At 37.0% G+C, this 27,519-nt stretch overlaps 1 protein-coding gene across 4 annotated transcripts in view; it reads right to left on the reverse strand.

Moving 5' to 3' along the window:
- The window catches only part of LOC106073500 (WD repeat-containing protein 47-like), a 68,291-nt gene that overhangs the window by 39,181 nt on the left and 1,591 nt on the right, over positions 1 to 27,519 (reverse strand). For all 4 annotated transcript variants that reach the window (XM_056041919.1, XM_056041921.1, XM_056041922.1 and 1 more), the window contains exons 2-9: positions 26,964 to 27,287; positions 24,865 to 25,023; positions 23,934 to 24,030; positions 23,066 to 23,206; positions 21,242 to 21,572; positions 19,138 to 19,340; positions 18,149 to 18,331; positions 13,722 to 13,872 (exon numbers count right to left, since the gene is read on the reverse strand). In XM_056041919.1, coding sequence (XP_055897894.1) covers positions 13,722 to 13,872; positions 18,149 to 18,331; positions 19,138 to 19,340; positions 21,242 to 21,572; positions 23,066 to 23,206; positions 23,934 to 24,030; positions 24,865 to 25,023; positions 26,964 to 27,196 — 1,498 coding nt within the window. In that variant the 5' untranslated portion in view covers positions 27,197 to 27,287. The remainder of the gene's footprint in view (positions 1 to 13,721; positions 13,873 to 18,148; positions 18,332 to 19,137; positions 19,341 to 21,241; positions 21,573 to 23,065; positions 23,207 to 23,933; positions 24,031 to 24,864; positions 25,024 to 26,963; positions 27,288 to 27,519) is intronic.

Raw genomic sequence — 27,519 nt, forward strand, 5'->3', positions numbered from 1 at the left:
AAACCCTGCCCGCTCCCATCCCCCGTCGTCCTGCAGGAGGTTTGGACTAGGAAGTCAATTATCTTCAACTTTGAAGGAACATCCGAAACATGTGAAACATTTGACAAACATTTTACCATCCACCACAACCATGTGGACCTACAAAATAGTCCCCCACTTAAATGGTAATAAAGACGTGCCGCCATTGTGCATGGTGTCCACGGCTTGAGAGGCACACGTGGACACGTTGACTTCATTACATCCAATTAGTCTCTGGCCCTTGAGGCCTGAAACAGAGTTCGGGAAACACGAGATAAAAAACAAACAAACAAACACAGCCATTCTAGGAGTCTTAGCAGCATTCGCGAGATACGGCGTCAAGTCAACCATGACGAGACCTTCTTTTCCGGAACAATGCCAACAAATTGTAAGATAGTACAACCAAATGTACCCCCCCCCCCCAACTCAGCACCTTTTTGTTTGACGCAATGTTGACAGAACAACTCATTCTTCTCTTCCTCAAAGGACTGTCACTAGATTTTTAAACCACATATTTTTTTTTTTACAAAACAAAAAAATAGCGTTTTACACGTTTATATATATATTTTTTTCATTTTATATTTATATATAGTAATCAGTCATCAAGACAAGATGGCTTTCTGGTCGTACGGTTTGTGCGCGGTCGTATCGATGGTCCAGGGTTCAAACCCTGCCCGCTGCCATACCCCGTCATCCTGCGGGAGGTTTGGACTTAGAAGTAAATTACCTTCAACTCTGAAGGAACATCCGAAATATTTCAAACATTTGACAATCACAGAAAGTCGAGTTCAAACGGAAGCGGAAAACGAATTCAAATTGTACGTAGGCCCAAACTGTTCATTCAGAAGATATCCATCATCTGCGTGACGTGTCGTATCGTTGCAAACAACAACAATGACGAGCCAGGTGGAAATCTCTCGAGTCTGCAGCCGTGGGTAGAAGATATAGAGGTCGGGTAGCAGCACGCCACTGGGCGGGCATCAGTGGCACATATTTTATACATCAAGGCCTCTATATATGTGTTGGGCTAATCAATGACCACTTCTATAGAGCAGTTGCTTGTAAGTTTATACCCAACGGATAACCGACATGACACTTCAACAGCACTGTAAGCCGTCGTTGAATGACCAAGCACATGTCAAGTTGACATTATGTTACCGTAACTGACGTCTTTACAGATACCACCGGGATCCGAACTCATGCCCATCGGTCTGGCAGAAAAAAAAACTATAAAAATAATATTAAAACACCCCAGATGTAAGAATCGACATGCATGGGTTATTTGACAACAATTACCAAGGAAGCCATTAGCTTAGAAATCTATATTTCTGAAAATATTTCCAAGTCCTCGGGGCATCTTGTCAAAGTACTCCCCCCCCCCCCTTTCCCACGAAACAGACCAGTCTTTAGAGCACTGCGTTGTAAAACAAACAAACAAAACTATCCGGCGAGATAACTCTGACTGACGCAATCAAGGGTACGCAACCTTTGTACTTTGCCAATCCCCGAATGGCCTCCCCTACATAGCGCCATAAGCAGATTAATTCAAGGCGATCGCGGGTGCGTCTTGTATGGTGACCATTGTCCAACCCAAGGGTGAAATTAATGTTACGACGTGTTGTTGACATAAGTGGTCAATTACAGATAGCCTGAGGGGAGGGGGGGAGGCCGACTCACTAGATGACCGGTCGTGAATAGACTTTCTGATATACTGAGATACTGACACCGGAAGTCTTCGGGAGGGTGAAAGGAGGTATGGGAACTTCGCCAGACGATAGCCACGTTGATTCAATTAGTCGTAACGAGGTGCTATAGAGATAGCCTTTAGACCGGTAGTTCTCAAGACTTCCATTGAAACATCAAAAGCCTTTTTTTTCTTTCATTTAGGCATTACCAGCCTTTACTACACATGTTCAATATTGGAGCTTTGTAATTACAATAACAAATCATACATGACCTATATACATCTATTATATTAACACGAAGTAACCATTTGATATGAAAAGGGTTTTGAATAATTATTCTTTTCAATTAACATTTAAACAAAAGAACAGTTCTTATATATTACAGACGTTGCTTCAAATAAAGATAACTACGTCCTTCACATTTCATGTGTCAATCTAGTCATGCATGTTTATCAATGACTTAAAACTCTGCTAAGTCGTTGGTTTCCTGGCTGATTCAGACAGCCCATTCCATTCTATAATGACACTAGGGAAGGAGCACTTGCACGAATTTGTTCTAGCGTATGGGATAAGAAATGTGCCTCTACCCTTGAGTCTTTCTGAGTATTTGATTAGATTGTGTTTCTGTATTTGTAAATTATGGTTTAGTGTTGTATAATTTACAGCTACTTTACTTTATACTTCTGCCCTAAAGTGTCTCTAAGTTTTCGGGAGGAACCAAGTAGTGTTTGGATGTTATTGGGAAAGAAGGCCTACACCGCGGGGGAAATTTAAGTATCGTTGGGTCGAAGCTTTCAACTTGATGCGAATAATCATTGGCGCGACGTCCACAAACTCATAGACACCGAGCATTTGAGTTCACATTTTCGGTTGTACAGTTAGTCATAAAAGTACAAGTCATTTGCCCGGTTTCTATAGCCAACGGTTAACGAGCAGGGTGTCATGTGGCCAGCACAGCTACCTTCCCCAACTTAAGTCAGGTACACATTAGAGTTGGGTGGACTCAGGGACGCATTTAGAATCCCAGGTTCGGAAGCTAAGCTCTAAACCCCGCAGTCTTCACCAAGATTCGAACCCCTACGTGAATTTGTAGTCTAGGTTTTATATATACATATATTAATTTTGTAGTTGTTTTCTTCATCCCGTATATAACAAACACACACACACGCATTTTTTACGCTCCTTCCAACACCAACACACACACACACACACACACACTAAGACATTTTCGTGCATTAAAAGGCATTTATAGGCTCAACATGGAGAAGCAAGTTCAGGCACATAGCGTAGGTGTAGAATTGAATGAGTAGACCTGAACAAAGGTGAACGTTCTTCTCAGAGCTAGTCATGGTCTCAGATGTTTTTAGGAAAGGCTTAAAAATAAACAACATTTCAATGACATAAACTCGACATAAAATAGAGCTGAACAAATGTGATCAAACATAATGCTTGCACCGGACGTTTCATTAACAGACATAAGCCAGGCATGCAGGACGTTCTATGACCAATGAACCAACACAAGCTAACATCGGACGTCTCATGAACCAACACAAGCTAACATCGGACGTCTCATGAACCAACACAAGCTAACATCGGACGTCTCATAAACCAACACAGGCTAACATCGGACGTCTCATGAACCAACACAAGCTAACATCGGACGTCTCATGAACCAACACAGGCTAACATCGCACGTCTCATGAACCAACACAGGCTAACATCGCACGTCTCATGAACCAACACAAGCTAACATCGGACGTCTCATGAACCAACACAAACTAACATCGGACGTCTCATGAACCAACACAAGCTAACATCGGACGTCTCATGAACCAACACAAGCTAATATCGGACGTCTCATGAACCAACACAAGCTAATATCGGACGTCTCATGAACCAACACAAGCTAACATCAGACGTCTCATGAACCAACACAAGCTAACATCGGACGTCTAATGAACCAACACAAGCTAACATCGGACGTCTCATGAACCAACACAAGCTAACATCGGACGTCTCATGAACCAACACAAGCTAACACCGGACGTCTCATGAACCAACACATGCTAACATCGGACGTCTTATGAACCAACACAAGCTAACATCGGACGTTTCAATGAACCAACACAAGCTAACATCGGACGTTTCAATGAACCAACACAAGCTAACATCGGACGTTTCAATGAACCAACACAAGCTAACATCGGACGTCTAATGAACCAACACAAGCTAACATCGGACGTCTCATGAACAAACACAAGCTAACATCAGACGTCTCATGAACCAACACAAGCTAACATCGGACGTCTAATGAACCAACACAAGCTAACATCGGACGTTTCAATGAACCAACACAGGCTAACATCGGACGTCTCATGAACCAACACAAGGTAACATCGGACGTCTCATGAACCAACACAAGGTAACATCGGACGTCTCATGAACCAACACAAGCTAACATCGGACGTCTCATGAACCAACACAAGCTAACACAGCCTTGAAATTCATAAAGACATTCAATTTTTTTTATTATTATAAAAAAACTGATATTGCGTAAAGAGAGAGTGGACCGTCTCATTGCTGTCATATCTCTCAATAGTACAATATTTATATTTCATTATAAAACCAAATCAATTAATTACTACTAATTAGCAAACTTTTCTGTATTGACTCATATGTTGTCTTTCACGTTTGAATAAATGTTTCAACTTCATCCGAGACTGGGAAGTGGGAGAAAATGTGAACAAGATCAGTACCAGACAGACTGAGTTGAGATACTCTTTGAAAAAAAAGCAAGCTTATCTAAAGTTTAGAATGTGTAAGTCTTGATGCGCTTAAAGTAATGAAGCATGTGATGTGTCCGAGCCTTTAGTCAGTGTATTTAACCGTGACCTCCGTGACACCTATGTCGAAGGTGCCGATTTAACAGGCTCCCATATCAGGGGGGGGGGGGGACGCAGCACTTGTAGAAGAGGTGAGCGTCAAGAGTTTGAATCTCCACATGCTAGTGATAGTGTGTAGGCCTACTAGGTCTAATGTTGGGTTCTGTTGAGTTCATCATCCCCAGATTAGACTGCACGCGTCTCTCTCTTTGCGCATGTATTATTACCAATGTTGAGTTCGTAGTCATCTACAGACGAACTAGACACACACAAGATTTATAAAACTGCGAATAAAAGTCAACTTCAGCAGCTTCGATGATTTAATTCAGAAGGGGAACGGCCTAGTCTCAGTCACTAACGTTATAGATAATAGATGTTGCCTCTACATAGGTGAAAACGTAGAATCAACTGTTTCTAAGCTACAGTCTCGCTTTGAATTAATGTGTTCACTACCGGTCACCAAAAGTGCGTCTCTACAAGAGTCAAGTGTTTATTAAATTTTATCTTATCAAATACAGACGTTACTTCAAAAAAAGAAGATGATTAGTTCCTACGCGTCATGCGTTGAGTCATGCATATTAACTTAACCAATGACTTAAGTCACGGGTTTTCCTGGCTACCTCAGGCAACCCATTCCATGCTCTAATAGCACTAGGGAAGAAGGAGTATTTGTACAAGTTTGTCCTAGCATATGGAACGAGGAATGTGCCTTTATCTTTGTGTCTTTCAGAGTATTTTATTAGATTTTTTTTTGTATTTGAAGATTATGGTTCAGTGTTTGCTACTTTACTTTTGAGTCTTCTCTTTCTAAATCTATTTAGTTCGCACACGACCAAACAAATAAAACATTAAAAACTACACATGAAATTTGAATTCTTTCTTTCCAAGCTGTTGCTGTGCCATGACCCAAAATCTCATCTCATTATGTCCATATTCAATGTCCATATTCAATGTATTGAGTCAAACTTTCTTGGTAAGAACAACCATTGTGAATGTCCAACATGTCCAAATTCTCTGGTGAGAAGGGAAGGGCAAACGTTTGTTTAACAAAAGGTGTACATGCGATTAGCTGGTCAAGTCTACAAATCACAAGCTGCTGGAGGCTGACCTACATCCCGCGATGGCCACGACCAAGGAGTAGATAATGTGACGTCATTCTTGACCAACATGATAAGCCGAGGTGAAGGGGTAGGCAAGCGTGATGACCTCATTTTTTTCCCACGCGCTGATTGGCTGGATGTGGTGGTCATCTGCTGTACTGTACTATGTAAACACATGGGGGAGGGGCGGAGGGATTAAAGTCTCTCCACTGGACAGTTTAATTTGATCACGTGACCGGTTGATTTACCCGGGGTGCAGAGTATAAATACCAGAGGACTGCAGTTGTTAGGGCGGCTTTACCCGTGTGGACACAGCCCCCCCCCCTCGTTAGAAGAAGACGGTTATGATGTCCGAAAATTAAGCACGGGTAATGGCCACCCCAACATCCGAGGGGAGCCAGTGCCCCAGAGAGACGACCAAGTTCAAGGCATCAAGGCAGACATTCTTGTCAGGCCAAGGCGTCTCGTACCTTGGCCGTCACCAACCGGGCACATCTGTACATGTGAGTAGTCCTGTTTTTTTTTTCTTCTCTAGAGTATCTCAAGATCAATATAACTATATACATTAAATTTCTAAATATCGTGGCATGTTCGCCTACCAATACCGCACCCAAATATAACAAGGCCAAGCTATATTTATAATTGACGCTACAATTAAGCCACTTTGAAAACCAATCTATATTATAAAGTAGAATGTGAGGGGTATGTATGGATGTATGTTACTTATAGACATCAAAACCGCTTGACCAATCTTGATAAAACTAGGCAGGAATGTTCCTTGGGTACCAACTTAGACCGTAGTGTATGTATTGTAGCCCTAAAACAAACTTAAGACCCTCAAAAAAAATAAAGTTGTCCGACTCTATTACAGCTATAGTATTTTATGGATCTAGGCCATGTCTACAATGTTGACATGAGAAAAGATAGAAAGGATTTAGACCTAGATCTAATTTTAAGAAATACACTTTGCGCAGATAGTTTTTTACTTTGACACATGAAAATACAAAAGAAGATCCATTGATTTCATTATATAATAAAATTAACCTTCAATTTTGTGTTTCAAAAGCATTTTTTACTTAAATTAGTTCCTTATATCTGTGATTACAGATTTCCTGACGAACATTCTTTCATTAGACAATACCGTAATGAATCGCGTACTAAATATTAATTCGTTTAATTGTTTACTTTATAATCCCATCCCTAGATCTAAAACTCTAATTCAACTCTAAAATGATAGAACTTCTCTTCGCACAGATAGTTTTAAACTTTAATACATTAACATATTAATTAAAGTCCATTCATTTCATATTTTGATCAAATAAACATTCAAATTTGGTTTTCTAAAGCTACATTCGTTTACGAAAGCTGCGAAGCCGAGTTGAGATAGGCCTAGATCTATATTCATTCATGAATCGCGTACAAAAAATTATTTCGTTTAATTGTTACTTTATAATCCCATCCCTAGATCTAAAACTCTAATTCAACTCTAAGATGATAAAACTTCTCTTCGCACAGATAGTTTTATACTTTAACATATAAACATATTAGTTAAAGTCCACTCATTTCATATTTTGATCAAATAAACATTCAAATTTGGTTTTCTAAAGCTACATACATCTACGAAAGCCACGAAGCCGAGTTGAGATAGGCCTAGATCTATATTCATTCATGAATCGCGTACTAAACATTATTTCGTTTAATTGTTCACTTTATAATCCCATTCATTTAACAAATCTATCGCTCTTTTCGTTTTTAATAGATAAGAATGTATCGACCTCGGGTAAACCCATTTTCGCAAACCTAATTTTATTTTCGTAACGAAAGAGAAATTACGTGAAAGGATTATTAGCTAAGTTTAACATACATCTAAATCCAATCCACTAGATTATTCAAAAGCATTTTTTACATAAATTAGTTCCTGATATCTGTGACTACAGATTTCCTGGCGAACATTATTTCATTAGACATTAACAATGGTTACACATTAACACATCTCTCTACTGAGTCTATTCCTAGGCCTAGGTCTAAAACTCTTATTGAACTCTAAGATGATAAAACTTCTCTTCGCACAGATAGTTTTAAACTTTAATACATTAAAATATTAATTATTGTCCATTCATTTCATATTTTAATCAAATTAACATTCAAATTTGTTTTTCTAAAGCATTTTAATACATTCGTTCGCTGTTCGCTAAAGCTGCGTAGCCGTGTTGAGATAGGCCTATATTCATTCATGAAAAAAGGTCACGCATGCACAGCACAGAATGAACTCTATAAAAGCCAATGTTTAACTCTAGATTAGTGTAGATTTAGATCTATGTCTACCTCAATATATACTTTATACTTTATACACATGAACATACAAAATTTAGTCTATTCATCTCAAATTTTAATCAATTATATGTAGGCCTACAAGCAAATGTTTTAATTTGAAAAGAAAAAAAAAGATTTAAGCCTATTAGCTATTTTGATTTGATAGCTTCATTCACACTATTTTTATATTGACACATTTGCTTTACTTATTACATTATTATTTCGTTTAATTGTTTACAAAACACTCTCAGTGACTATATCAACAGTAATGCGCAAATAAAGACCCGCGGGTCGCGGGTAACATATGTCTAGTATTTACATATTTAGCAAGGAAAATGTGCAGGTTAAATTTAAATGCACAAGCCCTACTACTGATTGAACGAAATTCCTAATATCTAGTCTTGAATGGTTTACATCTATTAGTACTCAATTATTTAATTTAGATCTGTTGTGTTCTCTAAGTCAACCAACATACACACATGAACATACATGGTTGACTGAGAATATTTCTAGTCTAGTTTTAAGGGTATTTAAGGCCCAATAGCTGAACTTTCTTCCATAATCTTAAGTCCTTTCAAAAGTTCCAGTTAATCTCAACATTAGCTTAGTTTGATTTCAATTAACATTTAGGCCAATTTGATTTCAATCACCATAAGCCCCAGTTTGATTATAAGATAAGATAAGATTTCAATTAAAATTTAGGCCAATTTGATTCCAATCACCATTAGCCTCAATTTGATTTCAATCAACCTTAGCTCAGTTTGATAGCTGAGGTCAGTGCTTATAGAAAGAAAATCTTAATTTAGTATCATTTGATTTAGTATTTTAACGAGTCAGGCCGGTTCACACACACACACACACTTAATCAACAGTCCAGGCTTAAAGTGTATTATTGAAAACACATATTGGACAATAGAGACAAAAAAAACTCACATTTCATGAATAGAAAGAAAAACCTTAAATTGTTATCCTCATATCCACTTTGAGAGTGTATAACATTAATAATGAGCAACAGTTGGTTAAACTACTGTATCATCCAACTCAAAGTATCATGGTGTTAAACTTTGTGATATTCTTAGGCCTTATAATTCTCACCATGTTTTGTTTTTTTCAATGGACCTCATTCACCAATCGTAAACAAACATTAAGCCACGTGATAATATTGATAAAACAATGGAAAAAAAAAACAAAACGTATCACGTGACATCCTTAGTGTATTACGTAATTTCTATAGAACGAGATAGAGAATCACGTGTTTGTTTCCGATTGGTGAATGAGGTCCATTGCTTTTATTTTGCGCACCTTTCTTCAATTGCTCAGTGCTATAATCTAGTGACAGTCTAGTCTATGATGGTCTAGTGACAGTCTAGTCTATGATGGTCTAGTGACAGTCTAGTCTCTGGTCTAGTATTTGGTGGAGGGGAGAGAAGGGGTTTCCTGCAGGCGCTCAGCAGCAGACACAACTCTACTCGAGTCGGGGATTCCAATTCTTAGACATTGTGTTCGCAATAATGTTATAGAAGTTTAGAAGTTTATATTCATTTCTCTGTGTGTTTGTTTTTTTTTACATTTTTTTTTCATGTCTCTTTCCTTTCACACACTGTGTGTCTGGTAATGAGAAACAGCGCCATTTATTTTCTTGGTTCCTATATTCTTGCACGTTACACGGTCCCTAGGAACACCAGTGCAAGAAATATGAGCTGTTAAAAAAAAAGGAGGTGAGGTTATCTAGTCACGTGTTTCATACATCGCTAGATCTGTAGGGTCTCATGGGAAGTGGATCCACTTCAAAGGAAACAGTTTCACGTTTGGTAACTCCAAATTACGTTGTATTATCGCACATACATTTAAAAAAAAAAAAGTCATAATATTAGCTCAAACTTTCTTCAAAAGGTAGAAGGTCGTCAAAATTTGGGATGTGGTAAAACATACACACACACACACATTCAATGATTTCTTCTCAAGCTAAAATTTTGCACATAGATCTACTAGGTAGTGATGGGCTAAAGTGAACTAAAAAGTTAGAAACATTTAGTGTAACTAAAATAAAAAAATAATTAAGGCCATTGTTTAACTAGAAAAAAAAAAGTTCAGTTAAAATCGTAGTTTAATTTTTTTTAGTTACTAACTAAATAGTTTAATTAAAATTTGTACAACTTCAACATGTGGTCAGGGTAAAACGCACATTCCTGTTTTCTGGTCATGTGATATCAATAACTGTGATTATCAAAAAAATGATGCAGGTAACAACTATTTAGTCAGTCTGCATTTGAAGAGGGTAAAGTAAGATCCTGGTAGAAGTTATGGGAGTAAATATTTGCACTTGAAAGTAGCAGTATTATAAAATGTTAAACATTTTTTGCCAAAAGCTTCTATGCAATATTATGAATGGGGTTGTTCCGAATTTTTTTGGTGAGCCACGTGGAGGTGTTTAATTTCTGTTTCTAGTGGGAATCTGATTAGTGAGTTAGGTCAATGTTTAGTGGTTTTGATCAATTCATTTGCGGCAAACAATATTTTTTTTAACTGCAGGAACATCAAGTGAACCCTTTTTATAGTCTTAAGACTTATTATAGAGTCTAAATCCACAGCTAGGCCTATTTAGATCTAAAAGCATTAGGATAATCAACTCTAGAAAAAAAAATCTTATAATCCACACCCTCTCTGACCATAAATTAAATAGACTGTGTCCAACTGATTTTAACAACCTGGTCAGCTAGACATTTACATGTAGGCCTAGTGTACTGTACGTGTGTAGTCGATGATACTACAAGGCTACCCTGCATTTTTTTCATTACGGGCGTTATGCGATAGTGTTTAGTTTGCTTAACGTGGTCAGACAAGAAAATAACACACTGGCGTGGCCAGTCAAGCTTGTTCGTAGATATATCTTTACACTAAAATAGTTACACACCCTCCATGCCCAGAAAGTAAATAGACAATGTGTCCGACTGATTTTAACAACCTGGCCAGAAAGACCAAATACGTTAAGGCCTATAAAGTGTAGGCCTTCTGAGTGTGCAGTCCATAATGACAAGACCATCCTGGGTTTTTTTTTTCATTGCGAGTTTAACAGTTATGCAATAGTGTTAGTTGTATATTTAGTGGTCAGACAAGAAAATAACACATTGACTTGGTTAGTCAAGCATGTATTTTACACTATAAAATAGTTATACAGGTCAAATTTTACTTAAAACTCGATTTTGCTTCTATTTCTTTGGTTACCAGATCTAAATTTGAAATTCTAAATCTATGTTTATTTAATGAGATTTTAAACTATACCGGTATAAGTAAGATTTTTCTTAATATATAAGTACTATAATTTTTTTTAAAAGTACCATTCTTTTCTAAAGGTTTTAATTCAAGGCAAAAATACAAGCACACATATTTATTTAGACATTTTATTTTATTGTGCATTAACGTTTATGTAAGAAACATATTCTTTATGACTTATTATGGAAAAATATTTCTACAATATTAAAAATAAGATCGAACCGTAGGCATACAGTCGGATGATTACGGTATATATATAATATATATATATATATATATATATATATGTAGTTCAACCCAGCCCCCCCCTCCCCACAAATAATAAAAAAAAGGTTTTGAAATGCATGATAAACTTTTAGTTTATCTACTTTATTTTGGTTGAAAACTAGTCTTTTAAAAGTTTAGTTCCCATCACTAATAGTAGGTAGTATGGTTGGTTAGCTCAGCTGAAATAGAGTAACGCCGATGTCGTGGATTCGATCCCCATAGGTCTACTAGTTGTTGTTTTTTTTTCAATGACAAAATATAAATGGTTAGATACCGGTACTACATTGAACATAAAGTAGGATTTTTTTTTTAAAGATTAGTAATGTATATATATAATCACGTTAAAAAACAAACGTGCTAGCCACTATCTTATTGTCAAACAACGAAGTGTACTATTACCGGCGAACCAGTGGTCAAAACACCGGACTCTTGTGTTATATTATCTATCTATAGTTTACTAAGACTGCTTTATTGAAAATTTGTTGTGATTACAAGGACTCATATAAAGACAACACAACAGAAACATTCACATAAATAGAACAGACACAACATAAAGAGTGTCAAACAACTTGTATGTCATTCAGTTGTGGCCCTTGTTAAAATGTATGTCTACGATGTGCAGAAAATAATGAAGACAAAAGGGACCTAACTTACTTGGACATGACACTAAGTGGGGTATTTGTATGAAGTCATGCCCATATTTTGAGACACACACATCAATGCATTTCTTTTTATTTCCACAGATGTAAATAATGGCAGACAGCACAGAACAATTGATGGAGTGTTGACCAGTGACTAAACGGGTCACTTGTCAGCACTGGCCTGGAGGAGGCCAGTCTCTTGACCTACATAACATCTGTGGCGTTGGCCTGGCCTTTTTAGAGGGTCTTCCCTCTCCAGAGGTCAAGACTGGCCATAAGGACGTCACCAAACTCTTGCTTTCAGTGGCCTCAACGGAAACACATGACCGACTGCCCTGCGCCCCCCCCCCAGGGGCTTCAGTGTTTTCACAGATGGAGACACTGCTAGACGGTCCATGCCCCAGGGTCACCTAAGTCCTTGGCTTAGTGGCGTGGCAAGCACTGACATGCTCTGGCACTAGGATATTTCCCCCGTCCTGGAGCCAGGTTTGACCCCTAAGAGGACCTCACTTCTTTGGGTTAAAAGAGAGACTCTGCATGACAGTTCAAGCATCGAGAGAAGCCATTGATTGCCCTGTGATGTAAGCCAACCTTGATCACCTAGTGTCTTTCATATTTGTTTCCATTATCTCTCTAGTCAAACAGTGTATATAGTTACCAATGTCTTTCAATACCAATACCGGTATATAAACAACTATGTCTTTTATTTGGTTAATTTAGCATAATACTCAAGAATAGTTTACTGATCAATTGGGGTGTAGCAGGATGGGACCACATGTGTAGCCTGACTAGGCCTGGCTGGTGTAGCCTTCAATGGCAATCAGGGTGTCTGGTTTGATTAGGCTACGATTGTGTACAGTTTGAACAAGTGTAGCCTCGCATGGTCACAGCTGTGTAGCCTCGCCTAGCTCCTGAAGTCTGGCTTTGGCAGCTTTTTGTTGACATCCCAGCTGCAGTGCAGCTTGATGGGGGTCACGTGTGTAGCCTGCGCTGGCTACGAGGATGTAGCCGTAAATCGGCTAAATGGGAGTGTAGCTTGATCAAGACCTTGAATGTTTTACATAGTGACAAGATGTAGCCTGGAATGGCCACACATTTGCAGACTCAAATGGCTTCTGAAGTTGGTCACAACTATTATTTTGATTGGGGTCAGTGCAATATTGTTTTGTCAATGTCTTCCAATGTCATGTTGATGTACTTAGTTATTAGTTTGGTATTACCATTTCAGTATTAATTACCACTTCAGTATTAATATTAATGACCTATTGTGTATGTTATTGTATGTAAATTCTCATTCTCCACATGTACATAGTATTTATACTTTTTTTTTTTTTGCAATGCACATTCCAATGCAAATCTTAATTCTCCACAATTTTTTTTTGGCAGCTATATCACATATTTTTAATTAAGTTCGCCAATTTGTATTTTAATCTTGTATGATATAATGATTTTTTTTCTGGCATGTAATTCATAATCTTAAAATAATAAAATATTAATTATAAATATTTTGTTTGGCTCAATGTTATGTGTATAGTGGCCTACCTCCAGCTGTTATCTGCAGTGAGGCTATAGTAGGGACATCATTCAGATGAGAAAACAGTAACTCTTCTGACAGCCTATTATCCCCTATGGCCTGCTGAGCTTTCTTGTCTATCTCATTGAGCTCCCTTTGGTACAGTTCTCTTTGTTTCTCCTGGCAACAAACAAAATAAAAATTCAGGAACAAGTGAAGAAAGAAAAAGGTACTAGCAAATATGTCATCTTGATTTTAGATTTCATACAAGCATTGGTCGAACATTAACATAAAGTAATGCACAACTATATGGTATTACACAATAGCAATTTAAAAATAAAATAATTAAAAAAGCAGCTTCAGGTATGTCTGATTAAATGATTTGATATGATAAAACCATACAAAGTGAAATTCTTACATTATGTAATAAGGATAAAAGTTACGGATACATAAATTAAAATAACAAATGCTTCTTTGATATACACGGACTCTACATATTCAATCAGTTATACTAACAAATAAGCGATACCCCAGTACATCGAAATACAACTTCTTCATTTAATCCCCATGAGTCTAGTTCATGTGTAAGCCACGAATGATCAAAATAAACCCAAACACTAATTGACCTTTCACCTACAAAGGTTATGTTCTTTATAAAACAAACAAACAAAAAGTCTTGTTAATGTTTATGACAAGCAACATGCACAATTAATTAATGTGTAATTTCTGGATTTTTGTCCAACCAACTGGTACCAGACTTGAGTAGTGGAAAGTAAAGTTGGTTGGTCATTGTGCTACCCACAACATGATACTTTGCTCATTAACTGTTGGCCAAAGAACCGATAACATCATCTGAGGGGTCACAGTAGCTGAGTGGTTAAGCGTTTGGCTTCCATACCTGGGGGTCCTGGGTTTGAATCTTGGTGAAGACTGGGATTTTGAAATTGGATTTTTAGGATGCCCCTGAGTCCACCCAGCTCGAATAGGTACCTGAGTTTAGTTGTGGAAAGTAAAGACAGTTGGTCGTTGTGCTGGCCACATGACACCCTGCTCGTTACCTGTTGGCCAAAGAAACAGAAGACCTTAACGTCATCTGCCCCAAGGTCTGAAAAGGGAACTTTACTTACTTACCTAACCTCCTCTGCCCTAAATATCTCAAGGTCTGAAAGGAGAACTTTACTTTTTTTTAAAATATGTAAATGTCAACTTCATAAGTGACTATTACCCAGTACAGAGTTAGTGTGTATGGTAGTTGTAGCAGTAGACATAATGCATGCATTTTCATTTTGATAAACCATGAATTCTTCATAATTCTTGCCATGATCCTACATTATGTTAACATCACCATATAAATGAAATTATTATTTTACTATTGCTTGTCAAAATAAATTTGAATAAAATTAGCATTATCAATGACTTATTGAGTCAGATCAAGCATTTGATTTTTTTTTCTTTCAATTTGAACATGGAATTCCATGGATTTTGAATTTCATGATTTTAGGATGCCCTGAGTCCAACCAACTATATTAATTAACTTTGCACCGGGGTACCTAACATTAAATGGAAAGTAAAGGCAGTTGGTCGTTAGACCTTTACATCATCTGCCCTATAGATGGCAAGGTTCTGAAAGGGCTATTTTACTTTTTGTTTTATAAATAATAATAGTGAGTGCACTAAAGTTTCCTAGACTAAGACAAGAAGAGAAAGGAACCATAACACTAAACTTTCCATTACTAGGTTGGTACAGTAAACCATATTTAATTGGGCAACTCATTTGTTTATCAAAAGTAGATTGTAGTAAAAAAATTATAAATAAAGCTACTCTATGAAGCATGCCCTAGAGCAGTGATACCCAAAGTATGGCCCGCGGGCCAGAACCAGCCCGCAACGTGGTTCTATGCGGCCCGCCAAAATGTCGGCACAAAATTAGAAAATCCTCCCCACTTCAAAAAGTTGACATTGTATCTTTGCCTTCGTGAGGGCCCTCAGTTTTTCTCTGATGGATTGGTACCATGACCTTTAACGAGTGTGCGTTTATGAGTTTATGAATGGAACTCTTAATATCGAATCTACCATGAAAAGTGAATGGATCTTTTTTGTGGAACATGATAATAAGCCAACATATTTGTTTTGTAAAGAAAGTCTGTCTTTTTCCAAAATAACAACAACATATACGGCGGTATTATAAAACAAATATGAAGGCCTTCTTGATTTCAGCCGCATATAAAAGATTGGTTAAACTACGCCTAGAGATTGGAGGATCGATGGGAATATTTACCAAAAAGAGACAAGAAAATAAGTTTTTGGTAAAGGTAGCTACAATGTTGCTCACATTTAAGTAGTGAAATGACGCCATTTTTTAGACGCGTAAAAAATGATATACTTTAAATATCCAATTAATTAATGTAAGTACTAGATCCAATAGTTTCAAATAGTTTCAGGTGAATTTTGATTTCATATTTTGTACCTTTATGTTGATGTGGCCCGCCACACGCGTGTCGGAAGTTAAAATGGCCCGCAGGTCAAATTAGGTTGAGCATCACTGCCCTAGAGTATTTAGAACATTTTTATTGAAAGACCAACAATAGGAATATCTCCAAGCTCATTATGTCCAGAAATGACAACAGAATGAGTTCAATGCAACAATGCCATAGTGACTAGTCAGAATGCATTGTCTTTGACTCAAATGTTAATTCATAGGAACAGCCAAATGTTGAATCATACTAGACAAACAAAAAAACAACAACAATAAGGACATATACCATTCGTTCAATAACATTATACATTGAAATAGGTTGCAATACAAGGAAAAAAAAAGTGATGAAATAATGGAAATCCTTCCAACATTGATTGTGGTTTTTTTTTTTTTTTCATGTCCTGTCTGGGTATTTCTTTAACCTCCTTTCCATATTTTTCATCACTGTGCTGAGCCCAGCAGATTATTTCCCTTGAAATTCTTGAATTTAGTGTGAAAGGCCAATGTAGAATTCGAATCGCCACAATGCTAATATACTGGTACACTAATGTCCTGAATGTGCCAAACTGGCAAGAGATATTTAAACACAACCAGACTAGTAAAAAGTGTGGCTTAGTACCAGCACATAAAAGGTGCAGGAAAAATTTAATTCATTTAGCCATGTTTCCCATGGGAAATAATCGGTTATTTCAATTAGATAAATAGATCATAATTCAAGAAACTACTTTGCATAAATGAATTATACATGTTGTATGGTAATTAAAGTTCATGTCATTATTTTATTTGCTGTGTTGTCATTTATGAACCTGCATCACATTTAACATAAACAACCAAATTTAAATCATTTTGTTCATATGAGCTTTACATAAAAGAAATTATCCGACAAACCCAACCCCCCTTTGCCTTACTTAAAACGTGATACATTCAGTTAACCATCATGCACTTTACACTTCACAAAGCAACAATGTCATAGCATCACTCATTAAACAAAAATATAATATCCCATTTCAAAACGTAACAAAAGAATATTATATTTAAAAAGAAATAATGTAGCAATTTTACACTTAATATGGAAAAAATAAAAGGAATACATAAAGATATACACAATCTTTTAGTCCAAAAAGGATCCAAATTATATTGCACAAATATGTCATACAATTTCACATACAATAAGCAGCACTGTGAGTTTTTGAAAGGCTCCAAAAATTAAAATGCAGCACACATTTGTAGCTTGAAACTAAATTTGTAAATGGATTGATACACGAAAGCCATAAGTTTAAAGCAGTGTTGTTTTTTTTTCTTTTCATGTTACAAACAGTTTCGTTAACGGGTGGCACACAGTTCAAGATAATGTAGATAAAGTGTGGTGAAATTAAAAAATGGATTATGGCTGTCTTGTGTTTTCCCAAGTACCTGATACTTGTCAATTCCTAACATCCCAGTTGCTTTTTATGTTGTCTTCTTTTTGTGGCTTGCCATAGCTGTTGCACCTTGATTTTTGTGTTTTAGGACACTATCTGGACTTCTTTGTCCTCCATCCATGATCTAGATTACATTGTTCTCTTGTTCAATTCAGGAGGGTTCAGGAAAGTGATTTATAAGCATGAGAAATGAATTGGATAGTGCTAACATGTCCCATTCCCCTTTTTGCATCATTGACCAGCATCTCAGCAGCTCCTCATCTGTGCAACATGTGAAGGAATAACTGTGGCTTAGCTTTGCATCTTAAAAATTCTTTTTGGATACTCAACCAACAATAGAAGGCCGGCTTAGGTTGGAATGCAGTTTATATTCAAGAATATACAGTCTTTAATTTTTTTAATTAACTTTCATTGCAACATAGTATTAGCTCTATAAATTACATCAGTATTATGCCAAATAATGATCTGCAAGGGATAATGATGTGTAGGTTAAAAGTCCTAAAGATTGGTGCTGACATTCTAAAGTGCATGCCACATTAAAAGCCAAGTCAGCATGTACCTGTAACTCCAACTGTTCCTGTAGTCGCTGCCTCTGCCTCTGGTACTCCTTGTACAGTTCATTGCTAGAGTCCTTGGTACTGGAACTCTGAGATGACCAGGGTGGAGTCTCTGATTTGGTCACACTTCGAGATGGGGAGGAGGACTTAGTAGGGGCTTTTACACTTGGTGCTGGACTTCCAGGCTGTAACAAAAAATATTTCTTAATATGAGACTAATTGACAAATTTACATAATTTTGTTGTATTTTATTTATAAAAATGAGTTTCTTTTATATTTTAACATCCACTTTGAGTAAGAAAGTTCCCCTTTCAGACCTTGCGATCTATAGGGCAGATGATGTATAGGTCATCTGCTTCTGTTGCCCCCGGTTAATGAGGGTGTCAAGTGGCCAGCACAATGACCAACCGCCTTTACTTTTACCAGACTAATGTCAGGTATGCATCAGAGGTGGGTGGCCAAAAGATTCCTAAATAAAAAATCCCAGTCTACTCCAGAATTCGAACCTGTCACCCCTGGTTCAGAAGCCAAGCACTTTATCACTCAGCAACAGCACCTCCTCTACTTTGTATGTTATACAGCCTAGGTCTTTATAAAATAAAAAAATACAAAACTTTTTTACAGCCAAGTTTTAAAGAGACAGAAGTATAATAAGAAAAAAATGTGCTAGTTTGTCAATAACAAGAAAACTATTGAATAACTATTATGTTTAAATGAAATATGCTTTCTATTTCTACATGTTAATATATAATTGTCATGGTAATCTGTTCTACTTTTGGTTCTTAAAAAAAACCTTCCTACATATATCTGTTAGGGTCCTCTCAATAATAATTTAATGAATGAATCAATTGAGCGTTAACTCATGATTAAGGAATAACTTTAAATTTTTTTTTTTTGGTTCGCTGGTGTCCATTGTAAGCAAGTTTTTAAAATGATCTACTTGTCATTGGCAATTGCAAAATAAAAATGACAAACCAGAATTTAAACTGACCTTGCTGAGATTCAAACTTGCTCTCTGCAAACCTTTCAACTCCTCAGAGATAGATGTACGTGTGTCTATAACCTCCCCTTCAGAGAACAGTTTCTCCATCGACATTAGCATGGGGTCTCTAGGGTTGTTGGGGATCCCTCCCGGCATCATAGATTGGGACAGAGCAGCTTGGTTCTGCGGTGCAGACCACTCTAGTCTATTGCCTGCAATAAAATTTGTATTAAGAAGTTAGTAAATATTTTGTATACATACCAACATCAGAAAACTGGGATAAAATCACTCGGTAAAATAATACATGAATCATGCTGCTGATATTTGTAATTGCATGCAATATTATTTCCTTCCCCTAATAGTTTTAAGCTATATGAGTCAATGCTAGTTAACTTAAAAGCTTCATTTATTTTGACTAATGAGCCAGTCGGTAAATCTACTACTCTAGAAGGATCTAACACTTGTATATAAAAAAAATATTGCAACCAATCCCTTCTACTGATGGCTGCCTGGTCGTGAGGTTTGCGCGCTGGACTGTCGTTCGGATTTATCGATGGTCGAGGGTTCAAATCCTGCCCGCTCCCATCCCCCGTCATCCTGCGGGAGGTTTGGACTAGGAAGTAAACTATCTTCAACTCTGAAGGAACATCCGAAACATGGAACACATTTTTTTTACAAATAATAAACATAGTTAATTTTCTGCACTGTGAAAAGAATACATTAAAAACATTAATTAACTATCCAAAGCTGAAATACTTATCAAATGGCCAGATGGAGGAAAACTAGAAAAATCCATTGCAACTGGAGAGCTCTCTGACAGTCACAGAGCAGAAAGGGAAGCACTAGCACTAGCTGCTACCATGCTAGCAAATCATCCAAGTTCCCCTCACAGTCAGATTGTCTTTCTAACAGACACGAAAACAACCCTCCAAAGCTTGCAAAACTCTGATTCCCCTTATATTAAAAACTTCAGAACAGCACTTACAAAGCTCAACAACAACAGCAAAAAAACTGTTATTCAATGGATACCAGCTCACATACAACTAGCAGGAAATGAGAAGGCTGACACACTCGCCAAGAGTGGGAGAACAAACTCACAAGTAAACTCTGCACTCTATCTAGAAGAAATGAAGAAATTAATTGTAGATAAAATAAATGAGAAATGGACGAGCTCCCATCCAAATCACAAGAAAGATGACGCTTACTATAAGCTATCCCGACAAGACCAACGTCTAATCTTTCGACTCAGGACCGGACACAACAGAATGCGACAACACATGTTCCGGAAGCTCAAAATTGGAACCAGTGAAATCTGCCCATGTGGAGTATCACCAGAAAATGCCGACCACGTCGTCCAAAACTGCTCTCTCTACCAAGAGGCCCATATAAGACATTGGCCCCAAATCACCCCAATAGAAAGAAAACTATATGGAGAGCTCCCTGATTTGGAAACCACTGCGCAGTTCATCTCATGTATTGGTCTAGTCATATGAACACTCCAACATAACAATGAGAACGATGAAGAAGAAAAACTATCCAAAAATTGTGATCCAATAAGAATACTGTTATGACAATTGTGTTAGATTTTCAACCTGATATAGTCAAAATATGAAAACAACTGAAAACCAATGTGAGCACACTTAACAATAAAAACAAAAGCAAAGTGTGCAAGTGATTTGTGCTTCTTTCTATTGGAACATCAGTAATTAAGCAAAGAAAGCTGACAAATAAGCATTTAATCTGAATTAACTCTTTCTCTCCTACTTGAAGATACCATCAACAACATGACCTCATTAATTAATATAAATGTTTGACTTACATGCATTCCCCTTTGATTCTATACCAAATTAAACATTTTCTGATTAAAAAAAAAAAAAGTTATTAAAGCAAAAATTATAAAAATCCGTAGAAAAATGGAAAATAATATAGAGAAAAAAAGTTAAGTTCTACTCCACAATTAAAACACAGAAGTATAGCCCATGCAATTTTTTTGTTCTACTTTTATTATCTCCCTTCTTTACCAAATAGATTTTTCTGTTCCTAACTATAAAGTCCATGAGTATTTAGGACCCCGTGCCAATGGAATGTGCCCAGTGTTTTAACAAAGCTTTACCTTGCCATAGTCCACTAGATAATCCATCAAACTGAGGGTTCAATGATCTTGTCATCAGCTCTGCCGACCTTGACCTCATGGCTGGAACTGCCGAGTGGGGAAACATTTTGGGTTTTATAGGGGTGACTAGAATCTGTTCAGACCAGGACGCCTCCAGCGAAGGCTTGATGAGTGGGCGTATGTCTACGCTGATAGCTCTCTGCTCAAACGGGCAGGAGAAGACCTCATAGGGAATACACTGCAACCAAGCCAGGAGAGACAGGTCAGCATCACTGAATCCTGTATCAGTCAGGAGAGTAGAGTAGGTCATTCCATTCTGTCCACCAGTGGCCTAAGAACAATAGTAAGATATATGCTTTAAGGTGTATAAAGCATTAGTAGTAAATAGTAAAGTTCCCCTTTCAGACCTTGTGGTCTATAAAGCAGATGATGTAAAGGTCATCTGTTTCTGTGGCCTAAGGTTAACAAGGGTGTCATGTGGCAAGCAAAACGACCAACCCATTATCCCTAACTAATGTCAGGTACCCATTAGAGCTGGGTGGACTCAGAGGTGCCCGAAGATCCCAAAATTAAAAATCCCAGTCTTTACCAGGATTCGAACCCCAGTCTCCGGTTCGGAAGCCAAGTGCTTTACCGCTCAGCCACAGCGCCTCCGTATAGAGCATTACAACACAATATTACATTTAGTTAACCATCTTGAAGAAGGTAGAAATGAGAGAAGCTGAAACTGCGTGCTCCTTATTTTGAAAGGCAAACATGTTTTTTTTATCACCTGGGAATTTTTTTAATGTATATTTCTACATTTAGGACTATAGTTACAAGGTTTCTATCAGCCAGGAAAGGTGCCGGCTGAATTGTGTCGTTTTTTTATTTTAAATATTTTATTATTTAAGAATTACTACAAAAACTGTGCAAATGTACATAGCATTATTTCCTTTCTTTTTAATACAAATAAATAACTCCCTGTCTGTTGTGAACATAGCTAGAAGCTGTATACATCATAATCTACACTTGTCCCTTTCACTAATTGTTGTTCCTTTGAAAGCTGGGATGGTTTATGAAACAGAAGAAATTAAGTTCAGAGTTTTGAACCATCAACAGTTCAAAAAGAGCCATGTTATCTAATGCAATCACTGCCAGGTACTTCTAGAACAGCTTTAGCCAAAAATAGCATGTTAACCTTGGTAAGCTATATCCATATAGTAGAAGGAAAACTCTGAAACCAAACCTCCATTGCCTTCAGTCTAATCCCAAACACTGGTCAGGCTTTGGGAGTCAACCCTGAGAAAAAATTCTGGAGCCAGTGACTATCCCACAGTCTGCAACACACCCTGCACCACTCTGGTAGACCCTGGGAGGTTGCAGACCCCAAACTTTATTGGCTCCATGAAGATGGGGAATGTTCTGTGTGGGCAACGTTATTCCGACAGCAGCCGCTGCTCAGGCTCTCATTTTATTCCCCACAATATAAGTCATAGTTGCACCATGAATGAAGGGGGCCAATGACCATTTGAGTTGTTCAAGACTCTGCTGTCATATAAAACATATCAAAATGCGTGCTGTCATATAAAACATATCAAAATGCCAATTTGGTATATAACCTTCACTTCAGCATCCATATCTCTGATCCAATTTTCTAAATTGAAAGTGGTGAGTTTTATCTATCAGTTTTCAAATATAGAAACAGTATTAATGTACAATTTAAACCAACCAGCTTTTAAAATATTTTACTGAACAGAGGAACCTGAGCCCTGTGAATGGTCAGAATTAAAAACCCATATGACTCAAGCCTCAAAACCAATTGATCATGTGATAATGACATACTTGTTGCTGGCAGTAATCCACACAAGACTCATACAACATTCCTTTCAATAACAGTTGCATCAAGCGATCATTGCAGCTCATCTGGTTCTTTTGTTCATCTTTCTTCTCTATAGGTAAATAAGGTCTTAGCAGAGGCTCAACCTGGACAAGTAACAAAATAAAAGTTAACTTCTCTATAGGTAAATAAGGTCTTAGCAGAGGCTCAACCTGGACAAGTAACAAAATAAAAGTTAACTTCTCTATAGGTAAATAAGGTCTTAGCAGAAGCTCAACCTGGACAAGTAATATAGAAATATTAACTTCTCTATAGGTAAATAAGGTCTTAGCAGAGGCTCAACCTGGACAAGTAATATAGAAATATTAACTTCTCTATAGGTAAATAAGGTCTTAGCAGAAGCTCAACCTGGACAAATAACTAAATAAAAGTTAACTTCTCTGCAGGGTCTAAAAAGAGATGTGATATGGACAGCATAACAACAAACAGGTAACCTTCTCAATAGTATGTAAGCTCTCTGGAGAAGCTCAACCTGGACAAGTAATATAGAAATATTAACTTCTCTGTAGGTAAACAGAGTCTTACAAGAGGCTCAATCTGTACAACACAGTAAGGTAAATAGGGTCTCAGGAAACATCAAAATGGATGATAAATAAAGGGGTCTCAAAGAGACAACTAACCTTTACCTGAATAAGTTACATAGCATTTAACTTTTTAGTTATCAAAAATAATGATTTATGGGTGAAGCTGAGACTCAGCTCAAAAAAAAAAAATATTAAACAGTAGAAAAGGAATAGAAAAAAAAAAAAAAGAAAAACAAACAACATAATGGACTTTATGAAAAGCAATGCTGGAAATTTGTGATGTATTTACCTGTCTAAAACATTCCACTCTCGCATTGCTGGGATTCCAATTTTGATATTCACTGTGATCCGACAACTTGGGCAGGGACAGTAAAAAACATAGATTGCTGAGGAAAAAAATACAATATAGCACTGTGTTTTGTAAGGTCTGAAACTTACTGCAGGCAACAAGCATAATCTTCAAATACGAAAACAAAATTTAATCAAATACTCTGAAAGACACAAAGATAAAGGCACATTCCTCGTCCCATATGCTAGGACAAATTTGTACAAATACTCCTTCTTCCCTAGTGCTATTAGAGCATGGAATGGGTTGCCTGAGCTAGCCAGGAAAACCAGTGACTTGGCAGAATTTAAGTCATTGGTTAATATGCATGACTAAATGCATGACGTGTAGGACGTAATCATCTTCTTTTTTGAAGTAAACGTCTGTATTATATAAGATAAGATAACAAGCAATAGTATTGTAGCTACACTGCAAACAAGTTTTTAAACAATAATCAAACAACTATCTTTAAGCAAGACATTCTCTTCGCTAATCAGTAGATTACAGATGATTGCTGTATTTCATGTTACTTCACAGACCTAGTCTTGTGACCCAGTCTCGACCACCATTTTTATAACATTGGACACAGACAAAGCTGTTGCCCACAGAGGGTTTACAAATGAAACACTGCAAGACATCAAGCCTAGGCTAAGTATTTTTTTAAAGTGGAGATTACATTATACAGACAATTATCACTCTTTAGGCTAATTGTTCATCCCAGTGGCTCAGTAGTCTGAGACAGCTGTATACAACACATAGGTTGTAGGGATTTATATCAGAGTCTCAATTTCCAAGGCTGATTGCCAAACTTGGCTATAGAACCCTGACTGACACTAACAAGCAAATAGAAATATTTATAAGATTAAGATACTAATAGCAAAACCATTATATCCACCTGTAATCTTCCTTGCTGGAACAAAGACTCTCTAGAGTGTTTAAACACTTCACTACTTCATCCACTGTTGTTTCATAGTTCTGCATCACGTTGGGTTCTGACTTGATACACAACAATTCTAGGTATTTGTGCTTCAATATAGTGTACTGAAACTTTTTGCTGAGGACATGGAAAAATAGGTTTTTCTAATATTGTACTAGCTGTTTCTGGGGATATATAAATAAATGCTGTTTATCTAACACTGTACTAGCTGGTCCTGAGGACATACAAATTAATTTTTTTTAACAAAAAACCCCCCAAAAAACTGAACTTTTACCCCAAATCACTATAACCCAGATGTACGATTTAACAAGGCAAGAAAAATTCAGGAATATTCAAATGAATGCTTTGTTAAAGTTAGAAAAGGTGGCAATAAAAATGATTAACAAAGATAACTCATTTAGTTATTTTTCTCTATTTTTAAATACTACTTCTGAGATGACAATGAGAGACACAAATTCACTGCAATATGTAGGGTTGGTAACACAAACATGTGTATGGGTATGAATGTTCAATTTCTGTTGTCACAAAACCTAAAAATATCTTAAAACAAGGCTGAGTGGCTACCTGTCAGGGGGTTTGAGTTTCAATCCCAACTCAAACTGAGACGTGTTTGCTAAGCAGCTTAAAACAGCACAGAAACATTCTCCCATATACCCCCCTCTCAGCTAGGTCCACAAAAGAGATTGGACCACTGAGCATATAGCATGAAATAAAAAACTACTCAAAAGTAATAATGGTAAAAATAAAAACAGTAAAACAATGTATGTTAGATATACTACACAATAAACATTTGTTTCTGTGCTGCCTTGAGGTGCTCAGTAAACACAGCTCAACTCGAGTCGGGTGTCGTGCCTCGAGCCCCCTTCATAGGTACAGACCTGCCTACCAAAGAAAGTCCAAATGCGTAACGCTGATGGTCAAAATGCGTATTTTGGCACCAGAATGCGTAACACTTACACGAACCACTACTTTGTCATATATATATATATATATATTAGATCTAGATGTCATGATTAGATCTCCAATCTAAATCTAGATCAATACGACAATAGAGATGATATCTAGACTAGATCTGGATCTATGTCTATATAATGAATATAATCTACTCTAAATCTGGGCTCAAGAGTGTTACCGATGCCGTGGATCCGCTACAAACGTAGGTCTACTCTCCAAACTTTCGTAGGCCTACCTTCATCCTTGATCTATTCTATACTAAGAATCGAGTCTAGATCTAGACTAGATGGTAGTAGATGTTATCGATCTAGAATCTAGTCAATCTAAAATGATCTAAATCATACTAGATCTACAACTAAATTGGATCTAGATTGAAGAGTAATTACTAATGTCATGTAGAGAATCATGACATAACGTAATGACTAGCTAGACTCTCTAGATTCTAGATCTAGAATCCAGATCTAGACTAGATATCTACAATGTCACTCAATGTGTTTTGAATCGATAGCACTTCGATATTTTTTTCTAAACAAAAGAATACGGGAATCAGGGATTCAACATAATTAATTTCTACTAATGAACTTACAAAAAAAAAAAGTCACGTTGGTGTATCAGCTAACTGACGGTACAAACCCGCCACTCGCTCACTCTCGCGTTCTTCATTTCTAGACTAAATCTAATTGCTTTTAAGAACCAATCAACGTATACAATGTGTTCCCCCACCTTTTCTGTTTATCCCCCCCAACAGGACGGCTTAGCGTGACCTCCGTGACCGCTCATAAGCTAGTCAAGAGAGGGGGGAAAGGATACGAAATGCGTAACGCGACGGGTTAAATGCGTATTTGCGTACTGACTGTCATTTTTGGGAGATTTTGCGTAACGAATACGCATTTTGCGTAACGGTAGGCAGGTCTGTAGGTAGCCCAGCCAAGCCAAATTCAAGCATACTCAGCCTCCTTACCACGCTTCCCACAAACTATTCTAATGTACTATATCAGTGACACGCATATTGAGACCCGCTGGCTGTGGGTAACATATGGCTAGTTTTAAATAAATATTAAAATAAAAACATTTTATACAGAAAGTTTCGAAGAAACCTCTACCTGTCAAAAGCTTCTATTGATATTAGAGGCTGTATGAAATCAATCACATCGTCCCACTGTCCATCCAATATCAGCTGTCTCAAGAACAACATATCATCTGAGAATAATCCATTGATGACTCCAGTTTCTCTCTCTAGGGAGAGCATGGAGATGTTCAGAGTCCTATTCTGAAGAAACTCGGCTACTAACTTGACCACTTCAGTCTCATTGATAGTCAGGTTTCCTGATGGCATTTTGTGTGATCAGTTTTTTGCAGTCGATTCTAGCAAGTCTTCAACTCTAAGACACTGAGCTGTTTGACATATCTGTTACACTTGCCTGAAACTATTTTAAAAAGAGCAACATGTTAATCCTTTGTCAAAATCGGATCAGAGATGAATAAATTTTTAAAATAAAATTTATCTTTAAACTTTAGCATATGAAATTAGTATTGAATTATTCGCTTTTTTGCAAAAACTTTATGACAATACATTGTAGTAAATAGTAAATTTAAATTTAACCTATTTACATGCCATACTATTTTACATTGTTCATCAAATTTTAATTTTGGAAGAAA

Source organism: Biomphalaria glabrata, chromosome 9, assembly GCF_947242115.1.
Source record: "Biomphalaria glabrata chromosome 9, xgBioGlab47.1, whole genome shotgun sequence".
Taxonomy (NCBI): domain Eukaryota; kingdom Metazoa; phylum Mollusca; class Gastropoda; family Planorbidae; genus Biomphalaria; species Biomphalaria glabrata.